General features: G+C 41.1%; 1 protein-coding gene and 1 long non-coding RNA gene across 4 annotated transcripts in view; one reads left to right on the top strand and one right to left on the bottom strand.

The window, feature by feature from the left end:
* LOC138061017 (uncharacterized) overlaps positions 1–14,520 on the top strand; it is a 156,923-nt gene that overhangs the window by 24,171 nt on the left and 118,232 nt on the right. The window lies entirely within an intron of this gene.
* FGD5 (FYVE, RhoGEF and PH domain containing 5) overlaps positions 1–14,520 on the bottom strand; it is a 122,112-nt gene that overhangs the window by 20,318 nt on the left and 87,274 nt on the right. For both annotated transcript variants that reach the window (XM_068907665.1, XM_068907666.1), the window contains exons 10-12: positions 14,262–14,320; positions 6,661–6,732; positions 5,186–5,254 (exon numbers count right to left, since the gene is read on the bottom strand). In XM_068907665.1, coding sequence (XP_068763766.1) covers positions 5,186–5,254; positions 6,661–6,732; positions 14,262–14,320 — 200 coding nt within the window. The remainder of the gene's footprint in view (positions 1–5,185; positions 5,255–6,660; positions 6,733–14,261; positions 14,321–14,520) is intronic.

Here is a 14,520-nt window from a genome sequence, read left to right as displayed (position 1 = left end):
GGGATTCTGCTATGTACTAAATATTCAAAGGATTATAGGAGAAAACAGTAATTCTGCCAGTTATCAGGGCCAGTACTTGAAGCTTGTTTCACAACACAAGAAAAAGTGAGTAATTATGGGCGCTAAGCCAGAGAAAGTGCACTCCTAAGAGAGGTCTTCAGGATTTTGGCAGCATGTGCTCCTGGGTTTCTTGGACTGCAAACCCCATTTATTTTATTTTATTTTAAAAAATATATATTTCTTTATATATAAATATATATATTTTTGTAAAAATCAGCTTATTTTTTTATTACTGTTGATTAAGGAAGACACCCTGGTGCATTCCGTTGTCATGGCAGCTCTGATTAATATACCAAGATTTTATTAAACATTAGTGATAGTTTTGTTTTATAATTACCCATTGGAGGGGTTTTTTCCCCTCCTGTTTTGTTGTGCAGTATATAGAGGAGGGCTGTGACTAATGTCTTTTGAGGTCCCACCAGCCACAGCTTGTCACAATGAAATTATGACAAATATTTCAAAGCCTGCTGAGCGAGGCACACAGAAAAAGGATCTGCATTCCCTACTATCTCCTTAGCCACATGTACACTTCAGAACTGAGTTGTGGCTATATGAATGGTTTGTGCAGATGGTTTGCATCAGTACCAGTGGCTTCATGCATCCTCCTGTTTCACACTCAGCTTTTCTATGTACCACTGCAGGCACGTTGTTTCCTGAAGCAGTGAGGTCTGAGCCGTGATAAAAGCTGATCTTGCAGACCCTCAGAAATCTGTGGTAGAAGAGCTCAAACTGCCACAGCCCCCAGGGGACTTCCCAGCAGTCCTTGGGCTTCAGACACACTTCTGTTTGCCAGAAAACTTCCTGAAAATTGGGATCCCCAAACTGCACGGTTATCAGTGAGGGAACAGATATTTCTATTCTGCAATGCTGCATGCACAGAAACATGCAGTCCCCAAGAGAACAGTTGATAATGCAGAGAAAGAGAGGGATACCTCTGGTCTTTTTTTTTTTTTTTTTTTTTTTTTTCCCCTTTTCTTTATAATCCCTTCTATTGTAATGGGAACTCAGTAACATTAGCGGTCAGAGCAAATTTTGTAACCTGCACTGTCCACATTTTTTGATCCAAGTAAGTTTATCTGTGCCCTGCTGAGTTGCTGACACTCCTATTTAGTGCCCATTTGGTCTAAAAGCTCCTACCATGTGTTTGGCTTTTCAGAGTGTTTTAAAGGGTAGTTTGTTATGTACTCTGTGTTGTTCAAGTCAGTGCTCAACATCCTCTGAGTGTCAGCAGAGCAACCTGAATGTGTGCTCAGGCTGCGTTTTCCAAGCTCCATACTCAGAATTCTCCTGTGCTCCAGCCTTGCTGGTTGGAGCATTAAACAAAGTCTGCTATTTGATGGCAATTTCCCCCACCCCACTTCCAACATAAGCAGCCTTTGTAGAGAAATTCTTGGAAGGGTGAGATAAGAGAGAGTGTCTGAGCTGCAAAGTCCTGTAGTTGAGGGGCGATTAGGGGGCCTTCCAGCGTCAGCAGCCCATACTGTGCTGCAAAAAGGCTCCAACATCCTTGTAAACAGAGACTGGACTCAGGAAACAGGCGCCCAGCAAAACTCGCCAAACATCCTGCCAGGAAACACCAGATTCAACAATACCATCAGCCTGTACAAGACAGCCAGCTCAAGTAGCTTTGTGATACGCACAATATCCACTCGCAGAAATATGTGCACCCCAGGAATCCCTGAATGTGTGTGCTACACACTCATGCATGTAGGAACTGAGCACAGACATGAAACACTCCTTCGGGGTGTATGCTCAGAGCACAAGTGCACACATACCACCGAAGCACACCCTGAATGCACAGACGAAGTAAGAGTCTGGCACATGCCCAGCTTTTATAGCATATTCTAACTACAGCTTTAGTTTGGTAGACTCATCTCCTGGGGTGTGGATTTACATTCTCAGGTTGATCCTTCAGCGTATACACTTCCACTGAAACTTTCTCCAAGCCCTGGGCTTAATTCGGCTTCAGACAGAGTAAGGTCACTACAGAGAACTTTGGAAAATCCTAGTCATGTAAAATTCTGGTTTGGGTAGTTAAGGTAAACGTACTCATTTCATCCAAAATCAAAACAAAGTACACCTGTACATACAAGCATCTGATGAGCTTTTGGGGTAGCCACAGACAGGTGAAGCATCATAAAAAAAAATCCAGTTCTGAAAGTTTTTGTTGATAAACATATCAGGGTAAATCCCTACACTACTGGAGCTTTGTTAGTGGCTTTGAAGGGATTATAATATGGTCCTTAGACTATAAAGGCTTTAATGAGTGTAGGTTTTAAGAGAGAATTTTTAGGAGCTTATTCAAGTCTTGGGGTTTTTTGTTTTCCCGTAGAATATGAAAGAGTCAAATTTCAAGCATGCCTGGCACACCCACAGTGTCCCAGAAGTCAGAATCAAGAGATAACATGTGGATCAGGGCTAGATGCACTGGCAGAGGGAAGGATACGTTCATGCAGGTCTTGGCTGTTGTAAAGGGGTGTTGCCGGTGATGGGTAGTAGGGACTTAGGACTGCTGCAGTAAAGGTGCTATATGCCAAGACAGAAATATGTTACTAAAGCTAACATATTGGAGTTGTTAGGAGTTGTCTAAATGTATTCATAGGCTAAATAGTCCAGTAAACAACTCAAGAGTGGTGATGGCATAACAGAGACTCTGCAGCATTAGTGGTGACAGATAATGCAAAACCATTCAGATGTTACTGTGGGAATTACCACATTCCACAGTGATTCTCTTTCCTACAATTATAGCACATGTAGCATTACTCTACAACCTAAGGGGGACTCTTGGGGTAGAGGAAACTGAGTAAAAATTAGCTGAGCCCAAAGGCAGATCTTTGCCAATGAGTTTCAAACTGTTTCCAAGATCCAGTCATCCCCCTCAACAGGAGTCATAATACAGGAAGCCTAAAACAGTTGCAACTTCAATGTGCTAGAGCAGGAAAGAAGCCAGCTTCATGTGTCTCTGATTCTTGAAAGTGACCACCACGGTTTAGTCTAGCTCCACCACATGCTTTGCATGACAGCACATATCTGGCCACAATTTGCCTTTCTGACCCAAAGGAAGAAAAAAACCTGTTTCTGAATACCAAGAGCATCTATTAACCACTGGACATTGGCTACTGTAATGTCTACAGCTGCCAAGAGACACTTCTCTCCTTGCAGTTAACATCCGGGTTTGAGCAGCTGAACTTTCCCCAGAAACCAAAAATAGTTCCCTAACTAGAAAGTGCCAGACACTCATTTCTCTGCTTTCTTTATTCCAGTAAAACTTTCTGCATCTGTGACCTTCAAGCTGATAAAACCATTTCAGATTCTTTGAATTTTAGCTCGGTTTATCTTTCACTCAAGTGCAAATTACTTTTCTCTCAATGTTTAATACAGATCCGATTTCTGATTCTCCTTTTAAGTTTTGTATCTCAGTTTTAGCCTCAATTCCAAAATGTTCTTACAATCCTAGCAGAGGCAAATATTTATGTGGAGAGGTCAGCAAGGAAAGCACATATCATCTGTTATCAAGTGGTCATCAGTAGGCTTCAGTGTTACTCCTGCAGAGAACATAGTTTATTAAGGTCAGCCCTTGGTCCCACTGTGACCGCTGCTGGCATGAACATTTTCCCTTGGCTTCTACGAAGTCATGGTTTTGACATTTTTGCTATTGTTACAGTCCGTTGATGCAGATTCATTATTACTAACAGCACAGCAGCAATCTCATATTTGGAAGATTTGGGTGAAATCCATCACTTTCAGTACATGAAAGTCCAAATTTTCACAGAAACCAATGAAGCCATCAAAAAAGTGAAGTGCCAACACTGTGTCGTCCCATCTCATCTGACCTTTGATTGTGACTGCAGTATGTGATCATGGAGGCAGAAAAGCTGAACAGCAACAAGGAAGGTCTTAGTCATACACAAGTAGAAAATAATCAGAGGGAGAAATAAGAATTAATGGCAAAATGTATGACTTCTGTAATCAGCCATCTCTCCTCCTTTTCACACTGGGACATTGGTCCCAGTGTGAAAAGCTGTCAGTACTTAGAGGGGCCGCAGAAAGTACATCTTCTAGGCCTATAACTCATTTATTTTAATTTAATTCTGCAAAGAGGGTACTTAATATTAAATAACAACAATAATGCTCAGGACTTTATGGCTCTTTTCTAGAAAGGAGCTCTAAAGAACTTTTGAAGCATGAACAGATAAGCATCACAAACTCCTAAGAGGTGGGCAAGTGTTATTTTCCCCTTCGTACAGATAAGTGCCTAAAAATGCCTGTGGTTATGCAATAAGCCACCTGCGAAGTTGAGAATATAGCTCAGGAGCCTGGAGTCTGAGATCTTCTCTAACTGGTCAGTGTAGTGTGTAATGCAAAATAAAAACATGAGCATTAATGGCATATCTCCAAACCAATTTTTTTCTATCTATCTGTTTTGTTTTGCAAATGCTTGCAATTTTCTGGAAGGGTTGCAGACCCCTGAAGGATGAAACGAAAGGTTCATTTTTCGTAATTATCTTAGAAGTATTTTGCACACTCTCATTGAAAACCGCTGCTCTAATCAACAGAGCTGGAGGTGTGTATTCAGACAGAAGGACTATATCCAGGCAATGCACACAGTTATTAGGTGGTTTACGCAGACATGGACAGAGGAAAATAAAACCTAGTTCTTTAGCTCCAAGGATAGAAATCTCTCCCAACTGAGTCCAAAGACAGTTTTCATAAACCTTAGCAGTGAGATGTTTTCTGTTGTTACTAATCAGATCTCCTGAGGTCTTAGGGACAGGTTTTCAAGTGTACAGCTTAACTGCTGAAAGTATTCAGGTGCTCCCATCCCTCTTGAGCACCTTGGAAACTTGGGTTGAGATGAAGGTATTGTTCCTTTGCAGAATGATGGCCTAGTCGGGGCTGTAAGTAGCTGTGAAACAAATAGAGGGCTGCACAGCCTGTACTCCTGTATGCAGGGCCAGCGGGGACATGTGTGAAATGGACTGCTGTTAGCAACAGAAGCCAACTTGTCACATCACTGCTGATGGTTAAACAACCTGCAACCTTGAAGTTTCGGCCATGGTTCAGGACTGCATAAGCCCAAGAGAAGATATGAGGAAGACAATAAAAAATATAAAAGGAATCTTACCAAGAACAAATGCCGAGGGTGCCTGTTTTTGCCAGAAACTTTCATCAGCGTTCCCTCTTTAACAAAGATCTGAAGGAGAAAACAGCAGGTCGTAATCCTGAGGTTTCATTCTGAAGTTTATTAAGAATAGAGAATATTCCTCCCAGGGAAAGAGGAACTCTTATCTGCTTTCATCACCACAGGAAGAGATGAATACCTTACACTTACTTCTAGTCTGAGTCTTTATGATTTGGCTCAGTTTTTACCAGGGTTAGCCCTATTGCTCTCCGTGGCTTTCATTTGTATCTGTACCAAATGGGCTGGAAACCCACTTGTCAGACACCCCTGTTACAGATTGCAAAACTAACATTTAATAGGATCCAGACAAGAACTTTTGTCTTTTAAAAATTCTCTAACTGGGAAAAATAAACAGAAGGAAAAGCTGAAACCTTGGTTTTCAGCATATTACATCCAATGTCTGTGTACATAACCATGTTGGTGTACATAATTTGTACATGTCTGCAAACCCAATAGGTATCTTTCCTTCTCCATCCCGATTATGACTATGTATGTGGATAGTCTAACTGAACCACAGCAGTGGATCTACAGTCATCAGTTCTTCTCTGATGCAGCGTCTTTTGTGGTAGAACAATTTATACTCAAAGAGACCAGTCCTCCAAATTCTACATGCTGGGGTCTGTGGAAGTTATTAAAACATTGTCTGGCAAGGGCAAATGAGAATACTAATGTTACATAAAAAATAGAGGATGACTGCACTATTTGGCTGGTGAGGATTCTTATGCCAGGAGGATGCATGTCTTGAAAATTGCTCTGTGAATTTTGCTAAAAATATTGTTGGACTGAGGGGAAATTTAGAGTTGCAGAATTCAAGAAGAAATCTTTTGAAGCACAGAGGCAGGTGAAAGCTGAGGAGGCCTGACAGGCTTGATAGCCAGGAGAAGTTTGCATTTGAGGTGGATAGCAAGACAAAGCTATACGTGCTCCCACCTTTCTATTTATATGTTGCTTAAAAATGCTACCTTGCACTAGAAGCAGCACTGGGGAATGATAAGAACGAAAATTTGAAAACAAATAATTTCCCCTGATTTAAGGCTGTTATCTAGCCAAATAAAACTCTGAGCCTCTCCAGCCTTCAAGCATTTCAAATCTTTCAACATGGATATACAGAAAGCAAAAGAGCGACTCCTCCAAAACACTACAGTGGGGCAGCCTGAGGACCGCTGGAGTGAAAAGCCAAATGGCTGCTCTGTGGGAAGGCGGGGTAATGCCCTCTCTCCCAGTGTGAGGCTCTTGGCATATCTCCCTGAGCACTGCCAGAGTAATGGCTTTTTACACAAGCCAGGGCTACAACTCTTATCACAGTGACTCAGTAAACAACACCTGTAGACATCTGAAATCTCGCCATCCACACAGACAGAAATAAAGCTGGCCGGAAACAATGTCCTTATCAGCATAGGTCTGCCTGCAGCACTCACCCTTCCTGGTTGGAGGAGGCTGCTCTGCCCCCTGACACTGTGCTCAATGTGTACCAGCTTCTGCAAGTTTTCCTGAGGGAGAGAAACAACATTTAGGAGACTGCATGGTGATTGTTCTTTACACAAGTAGGCAAACCCTCCCTCGTCCCTCTTCACCATTTTATTTCTTTGACTAAGAGATTATAGTGACACTACAGGGTTAGGTTTCAGAGAGACAGAGACAACTGAGCCAAGGGATTTTAGGTCTAGAAAACCTTCCCACTTGGGCAGGTTTTGTGAAACTCATCACCTGCATTCACATTCATATTACAGAAGTCACCTTCTGTGACCTTCCACACCTCTGTTATCTTTGATACCTCTTTAATATTTCCTTTACACCTCAATTCACCTTCAGAAAGGCCATGCTAACCCCCTACAGTATTTAGACATTGGCCTCTTTGCTGATTTTCTCACTCTGGGAACCAGTAAACTGGAAGCAGAGAGACAGTTGCGGTATCTCCTCCAAAGACCTATGCATTAGTGACATGACATACATAATCTGGAGCATATTTTGTTACAATAGGATCGTTATGAGGATTATCCGGAGGTTTATATCCTGTGCTAATGGATTAATGATTTTGCACCAGGGGATTTAGAAGGTTAGCCAGTAAGCAGGCAATGAAGCTGGGTCTCTCTTTTGATGCTTTGCAAAGATCAGGAAGCTCATTATCAAACTCTGGTACTGTTAACTGCCTACTTGGGCTGAGAGCACAGACAGTCAGTGAACACTGGCATGTGATAAGATTCTGAAGATGCCCTGAAGATGGTATCTAAAATTGATCTAACTAAGCCTGTGCTTTCATGAAAGAGATGGTATCGGGTGGAATGTACAGAGGAGGAAGAAGGGACGTCTGTACCTTTACAACATTGCTAGGGTCATTTGAATTCTCCTTCCATATAGCAGGGGATGCTACTAAAACCCAGGTTTGTACATCGGATTCAGCTGTGGTTTTATCTGGTCAGCACAACAGAATGAACTCCACAGCGGCAATGAGACATCAGTGGAATACATCTAAAAATTAGGACTCCTTTGTCCAAATTAGTCATTCTGTCCTAAATCCTCAGTTACACGCCTGCATAAACTACACACTAAGGGCCACATTGATGCAGAGGAAAAAACAACTTCATGACCTAGCAGCCTTTGATTACAGTTTTCAGCTGTGGTAGATAATAGTCTGTTTTCCTACTCTCCACTCACTGGTATTAAGCTATTCCTAGGCTTAGTTAGACAGTGTTAGATTGTACAGTGCAATCAAAGATGTATCTGCCTGATACAAATCAGTGCTATCTACAAAATCAGCTAATTAAGAAAGCTGTTGCAGATACCAGAAGGAGTATCATCATGTTAGCATGATGGTCTGTCAAGGCTAATTTACCCTGAATTTCATCTAACACAATTAATGTAGCTATCTCTGCTTGCTTTTTAAGATAAACCTGAAATAGCTCTGAATGTTACTACCGTAGTGAAATATTAAACTTGTTTAGTGTTATGTTATTAGTTCTGCCAAAGAAAGAATTCTTTATTAAGTTTAGTTATTAATCTGTAACCACAGATCCACACGTATGGAAATGCCAACAAGCTTTACCAGCACAGGTATGCACTGTGATGCTGCAATATAATTGACAGTTGACACATTTTCAAGATGTTTTCAGCCATCAAGTATCTCTTTTGTATTGCAGGCAGTAACAAATGGAACTTTTCAGGTCACTTCTGAAATACTATGGGCCAGCAAAATGGAAACAGAATGTATAATCTAACAGCGCAGGAAAGGCAAGAGATCATGGAACAGCTGACATTTGTAAAAGACATTTGCAAAAGGCTTTCCCATCACTAAAGGTTATTTTAGCCCTAGTGAAACTTGTCAAATTGACACCTTCCACAACGGAAGCCCCATCTTCGTTTGCAGAAAAGGCAGTGCCCACTTGTGAGCACCCTCCTAGCAAATGTTAGTGCTAGTCTAGTCATCAGGGTTTCTCCAAGAGTGAGAGGAGAATTCAGTTGCTGCAGCTCAGATACACCTCAGCTTCTCTTAGGTCTGCTGGCAGAGGTGCCTGTTGTAATGCTGACCTTTGCAATATGGACACATGTTCACCAGGAAGCCAACAGAGATTTATCAGACTCATTTCCTGTAGGAAGTCAAACAGCCATCAGATGTGAGGGACTGTGATTTATCTGAGAAGGTGGGCAGCTGAGGGGGGTATAGTTTCCCTACAGTTGCCTTAAACTCACTGTTTATATAATTTTCTTCATTCTACTTAAAACTCTTATCATCCTCCTTCCAAAATCCTTTACGAGCTACAGCTCAAAAATGAAAACAAAGCTCCACCCAATTAGTATTGCAGATGTGGGGTTGCTGAAAGCCTTCTCTGGCCAGCTTAGCAGTAAACTGCAGCTTCCATTAGGCAAGGAACATATTATCATTTTGTATATGTAGGAGGACTGCTTCCCTGAGGAATTCACCCACTGTTAATAGCAACAATTATTGATAGCTCTTAGCATCTCAGGGCCTCTAACACATTGTAGAAGTTCACAGAGTAATACAAACCCTGCTTAGTTCAGGTAGTGAATGTCTCCTAGGGTTATAGATACTCTTAATGCTGTGTGGTGGTGGTGTACCTGGTGCTTCTGCACATCTGTAAATTGTGACTATTTTCCTGCTTGGCAAGAACGTTGTGGAGATAGTTAAATCATAATGTGTCTGAAAATTCTGGGTTAATAGTTTCCAGGGGAAAAGCTGCTATAGAGTTATTATTATAAAGCAAAAAAAGCTAATAATGAATTGCTGATATTCTACAGAAAATGTAGATAATAATTCACTGTTCCTGTCAGATTTTTGGAGTGCAGTTTGATGAGTTAATAAGTGGCAGCAGGAATCTTTCCCCCTCCAGGTACATGCCAAGTCTAAATTATTGCTTAGAACTTCATCCAGGTACTTGCCAAGTTATTAATGCTCCATCTTGAATGACATTGTTGAGTTTGTTCTGTAATTAGAGTCATTTGTTAAATTCTTTGAATTGAAAACCTGAGAGCAAGAAAAGAACTGCTGGTTATGGGTTTTGTGGATGAGATATTAATTCAGGAAAACAACCTCTGATTTAGAAGAATATTGAACTTTGATTCTCATGAAATTGTCCCTTCATGAACCCACAGCATTCACAGATGGGAAAAAAGGAGATTTTATTTCATCTCTTCCTGGCCACTATTTCAAAAAGAGTAGATATGCTCTGATGATACAGTAAAACAAAGAAGTGTAAAAATCTATGTGGAGTTTGAGATGAAATTGTCCCAAAAACAGACACTGTTAATAGCAATTATTATACAGTCTATTGCCTCTGTAAAACTCAGAGGATCTGCTAGTATTCTTCAAATTAAGGCATGGCTTAGTGGAGAAAAAAGCAATTGCATGGTAAAGCAACACAGCAAATACAAAGCTTTCCTTCAAAATATGAAAGAGCTACAAGCTACGCACTGCCAAGCTGCTTGATGATAAATTGGTTGAATCTAATGGTGAAAGTCTGCTTGTGTCCTGCTGCACAGATTGCTATGCCAGCGCTCCATAGAAGCCGCTCATTCCCTAGTAATAGGTATCAGGGATTCTCAATTTGTCCCTTTGACAACTATTGCTTGCTATTCCTAGTCTGGATTTTATTCACATATGGTGTGTGAGATGCCCAGAATACAGGTAAAGAGCAGAGCCTAGGACTGCATTTAATGTTCATATCCCAGCACGACCTAACCATACAAAACTCAGCTGTTGTCAGGCTGAGTCAATAAAAAGATTTGTGAACACTTTTATCAGACCAGCACCTGGGTCCCAAAGCAGCCAATCCTAAGTAGGTGCCTCTGCTGAGGTTTCCTTGGAGGTTTCCCCTTAAGTAAAATCCAAATGTGAGTTATTTGGTTTATATCAAAATCTATAGTGCAACAAAGACAGCATTTGAACTTTTATGATCTTTTTTTGTTAGTAATATAACTCCATTGACTTCAGTATAATATACAGTGGAAATCTTATCCCATCCATTTATATATTCTTATAACTTCAGAAAAGTATTCCTACAAATCTTCCAGACATCTGAGTGAAATCTAAGTAATCAGAGATGCCAGAAAAAAGTGTGTGATTGTGATCTCAGAGTAGCTGAGCTCTCGCCATTCTCAGTCTCTTAATATAGGTATCCTCAAGCTCTGAGATTGTTTTGGAAACTTTTCCTGAGATCTCAGGTTTATGATGAGGCGTTCATTATTTTGGCACAAAGAGTGCTTTAGTAATGGGAAGGTAGGATTATAAATTGTTTGCCTGAGGACAAAAAAAAATCAGAATCAAACCTGCTTAAAACCTTACTCAGTAAGGCCATGGTTTCAGAGTCATTCTGTAGGGTGGGCCCGTTTACATTTGTTTTTATGATAAAGCCCTAGGCTTGCTAGTCCACATCCTACCCACAATCTACATCTGTTCTTTCATCTAGGTTACAATATAGTGTTTATGTAGTAATTAGCTACTGATTATTGTTGTCAGTGCTGAACATCATTCAGAATTAGTCTGTATGAACATCATGATTTCCAAGCATCACTGCTTTCCTCTTATGCTCCTTTCTCTCTCCTTTCCTTCTCCTCCTTCACCATTGTGCGTTTGTCCATAGTGCAGCTACTGATTCTTTTACAAGAGTTTCCCTTCCAACTTTTGTCCCATCCTATCTACTCTAATGGCCGACAATGGAATAGTTTATATTGAGACCTAAAGTGTCCTTAAGTAAAGTTGAGAGTAAACAACAAAGGAGATCAACATAGCCAAGAGCTTATACTGCTCAGCAAAGGTGTTCAGGGTCCCTAGTTGCTGAAATACAAGAGTATTGCTTTGGTTACACATAGCTTACATTTGGAACTTTTCCTTAGCAATTAGGAGGTGTAAAAGAAGTGTGATCTTTAAGATGAAGGTTTGGAAAGTTTTGGATTGTCACCAAGCTACATCAACGCTGCCATTGGGCTGATGTTATTGCATAAAGGGGGAACATGTTTTGAACCAGATGCAGAGGAGTGAGGAGATGCTTGGAACAGAAAAGCAGAGATGGACTTAAACAAAAACAATAGATCCAGACTTCTTTGGAGTTAGTCCTGAGTGAGAATGCAGATCTGAATTTTGAGTTTTGGCCTTCAAAACCTTGATCTTCAGGATGTTTGAACTCTCGATCTGTTTTTATGGTTTGAGATCATCTCTGCATGAAAAGAGAAACGTACTAATTGGGCTTTATATTGATCTATGGTAATTTTGCCACTGGCTTCGGGGAAAGCAGGTTCAGAGCCTCAGTCTTTATTTCTAGTGCTACCAAAAGGGGAAGGAGGCAGATCCGCAAAGACAGGTTTCCCTGTTCAGGAAATAGTAAATAGTTTTAACTGCCCAGTTATTCCTTTCTGATGCAAATATTAAAAGACTTGGCGTTTGTCTCTCTCTGGCCATGAGGAGATCATCACTGAACCTCGTGCTATAAAGCCGCCCATGAACACGCAGGCTGCATTTATGAGCTTGGCAAACATATCAGAGACATAGCTTTTAAACCTGAACAGCAGAGATTTCCAGATGTGAGGAAGAGTTGACTCAGGTTCATCTGCTGAAAGCAGCTGCTTCCACTTTTCCTCTGAACAGAGCACGAAAGCTTCATTTTTAAAAGATGAAGGACTTGGACTCTGAGACTCTTTCTTTCTTACCCCCCAAGCCGTTGCAAAGAACATCCTTCATCTAGCCTGACCTACATGGTTTTACCAGTCTAAATTTGCTGCCTCACCAAGCACCCTCGTTCCCCCCGCAGCCAGTGAGCAAAGGTGTTAAAGGGAGCATGCTGGGTTAGCAGTTCTGGTACGTGGCTGTGGTGGCCCCCAGCAGGTGTCTTTCCCTGTCAATTGGTTCCTGTGCATTCCTTCTTTCAACTTTAAAATCCTATCTGGAAACAAACTCTTACTCAGAAGGGCTGATATTTCCTGTCCCTTTCTTCCCCTTGTCCACATTAAAGCCCAAGTGTTTTTCCACTATGTCTCTTGGATTTCATGTTTTGACGGCAGAGTGATTATTAGCAACCCTCTCCTCAGTAGATTAAATAATAAAGAAGTATTTTGACTGCCATCTATAATTAACTGTAGGGAGGGAGGTTTGCAGTGTCAAAGAGATCTTTAATTTAGCAGCTACAGGCACAGCCAAATCCCAAGGCAGGATGTTAAAGTCAGCAGTGTTCAAGTGAGAAGTAAAGTGTGATCAGCTTCCCAAGAGATATGATACATTCCCTCTCACTTGGAATCACTGTATCTAAATGCACTGATCAAATACTTCAGATTGGACAGCTTTTGAGAAAGAAATACTTCAGTGCAACCACTCATTATTGGGTGAAATGCAGGATGCCTGGAATGAGGTAATTGGCCCCTGACATGAATGTGGTCCAAAAGAAAACACCATAATGGTCACCATCAACAAGAACACAACTACACTAATAACTTCCATAGTTATGCATGTTATCCTTGGTGGTCTAAAGGCCTTGAGAAGGCAGCTTTAAAGAAGGCAGCTTTTGACGTTGTGGATTGTACTGTGACCATTTCTTGACATTTCATTAGGTTATGAGGACTGTAGACATTTCTTACTAACTCCTTGAGCTGAATGCTGCATCTGCAGAGCTAAAGCTACAAGTGTTGCAAACATAGACCCAAGGACTGCAGGTATAGGGGGCTGGTATGACATAAGGAAAGGCACTGGCTCTCGACAGAATATCACATGGAGGTCCACCAAGTTGAATTCCTGAGGAATTTGCTGGATCCAGTGTCCAACAGTCTGATTGCTGCCTTCTGTTCCTCTTAACACTGCTTCTTACTGTTTTCAGTAGCAAGATTTCTATCAGCTTAGATAAGAATCAGACCTAGATTCTTGGAAATCAGTGATCATAAGAACAGCTATGTGCAGGCTACCTTTGCCAGTAGATTAGGACTCTAATGTCATGTGAGAGGTATTATTAAGTTACTCTGACCTTACAGGAATTGCTCAGTGCTTTGGAAAGGTATTGAATTTATTTAGATGCCTAAATCTGAATTTACACAAGGGCTCTAACCTATGAAAGTCTTGGTCAGTCCGTTTGGTTGTGAGCTGATCCTTAAGGCTATAAATCAGGACCTGTTCTTCTGGAGTAAAATGGAATTCCAGAACAGTGAAAAACTCATGTAAATGAGCTTAGAATATCTCTCTAATAGCACATCTGTGATATCTTCAAGATTTCATATCTAAAAACATCCCAGACTAGAAACAGAACCATGAAAATGCCCATCTCTGACTTCATTGCTCCACATACTATTTCAACAAACCTAGGAGGGAAAAGACTCTGCGCTCAATGCTACAGTGACTTAGATTTTGTACAGCTTCACTAATGGGCCTAGACCTACTCCATATCTGCAATACTATAAACCAGAGCTGTATAAATCCTTGAGCGTCACCTTGAGGAGGCTTCAGAATTTAACAGACATACCTATTCACTTCAGCAGATGTGCAGAAAAAACCCTATTGATTAGGCAGACTATGGCAGGTAGGACTCACCCCTTGGAGCATGCTGTCGTTGGCTCGGTCTGTGATTTCAGAGACAATGAGTAAGGCAGCTGAGGGATGAAGCAAAACAAAGAGCACAAATCACATACGAGATTAGGAAAAATAACCCTAATCCCTTCTATATACAAGAGCATCTTTAAACTCCCCACACTCCCAAGCTACTCCTTACATTTCTTTTGCACCTTCAGGATGGAACTGCCTGGCAACTTTAGGACACAGTGCTCTCTGCTCCCCTCCCCTTCATCCTTCT

Source organism: Struthio camelus, chromosome 14 (assembly GCF_040807025.1).
Source record: "Struthio camelus isolate bStrCam1 chromosome 14, bStrCam1.hap1, whole genome shotgun sequence".
NCBI lineage: Eukaryota > Metazoa > Chordata > Aves > Struthioniformes > Struthionidae > Struthio > Struthio camelus.
This window is presented reverse-complemented; position numbering and strand designations above follow the sequence as displayed.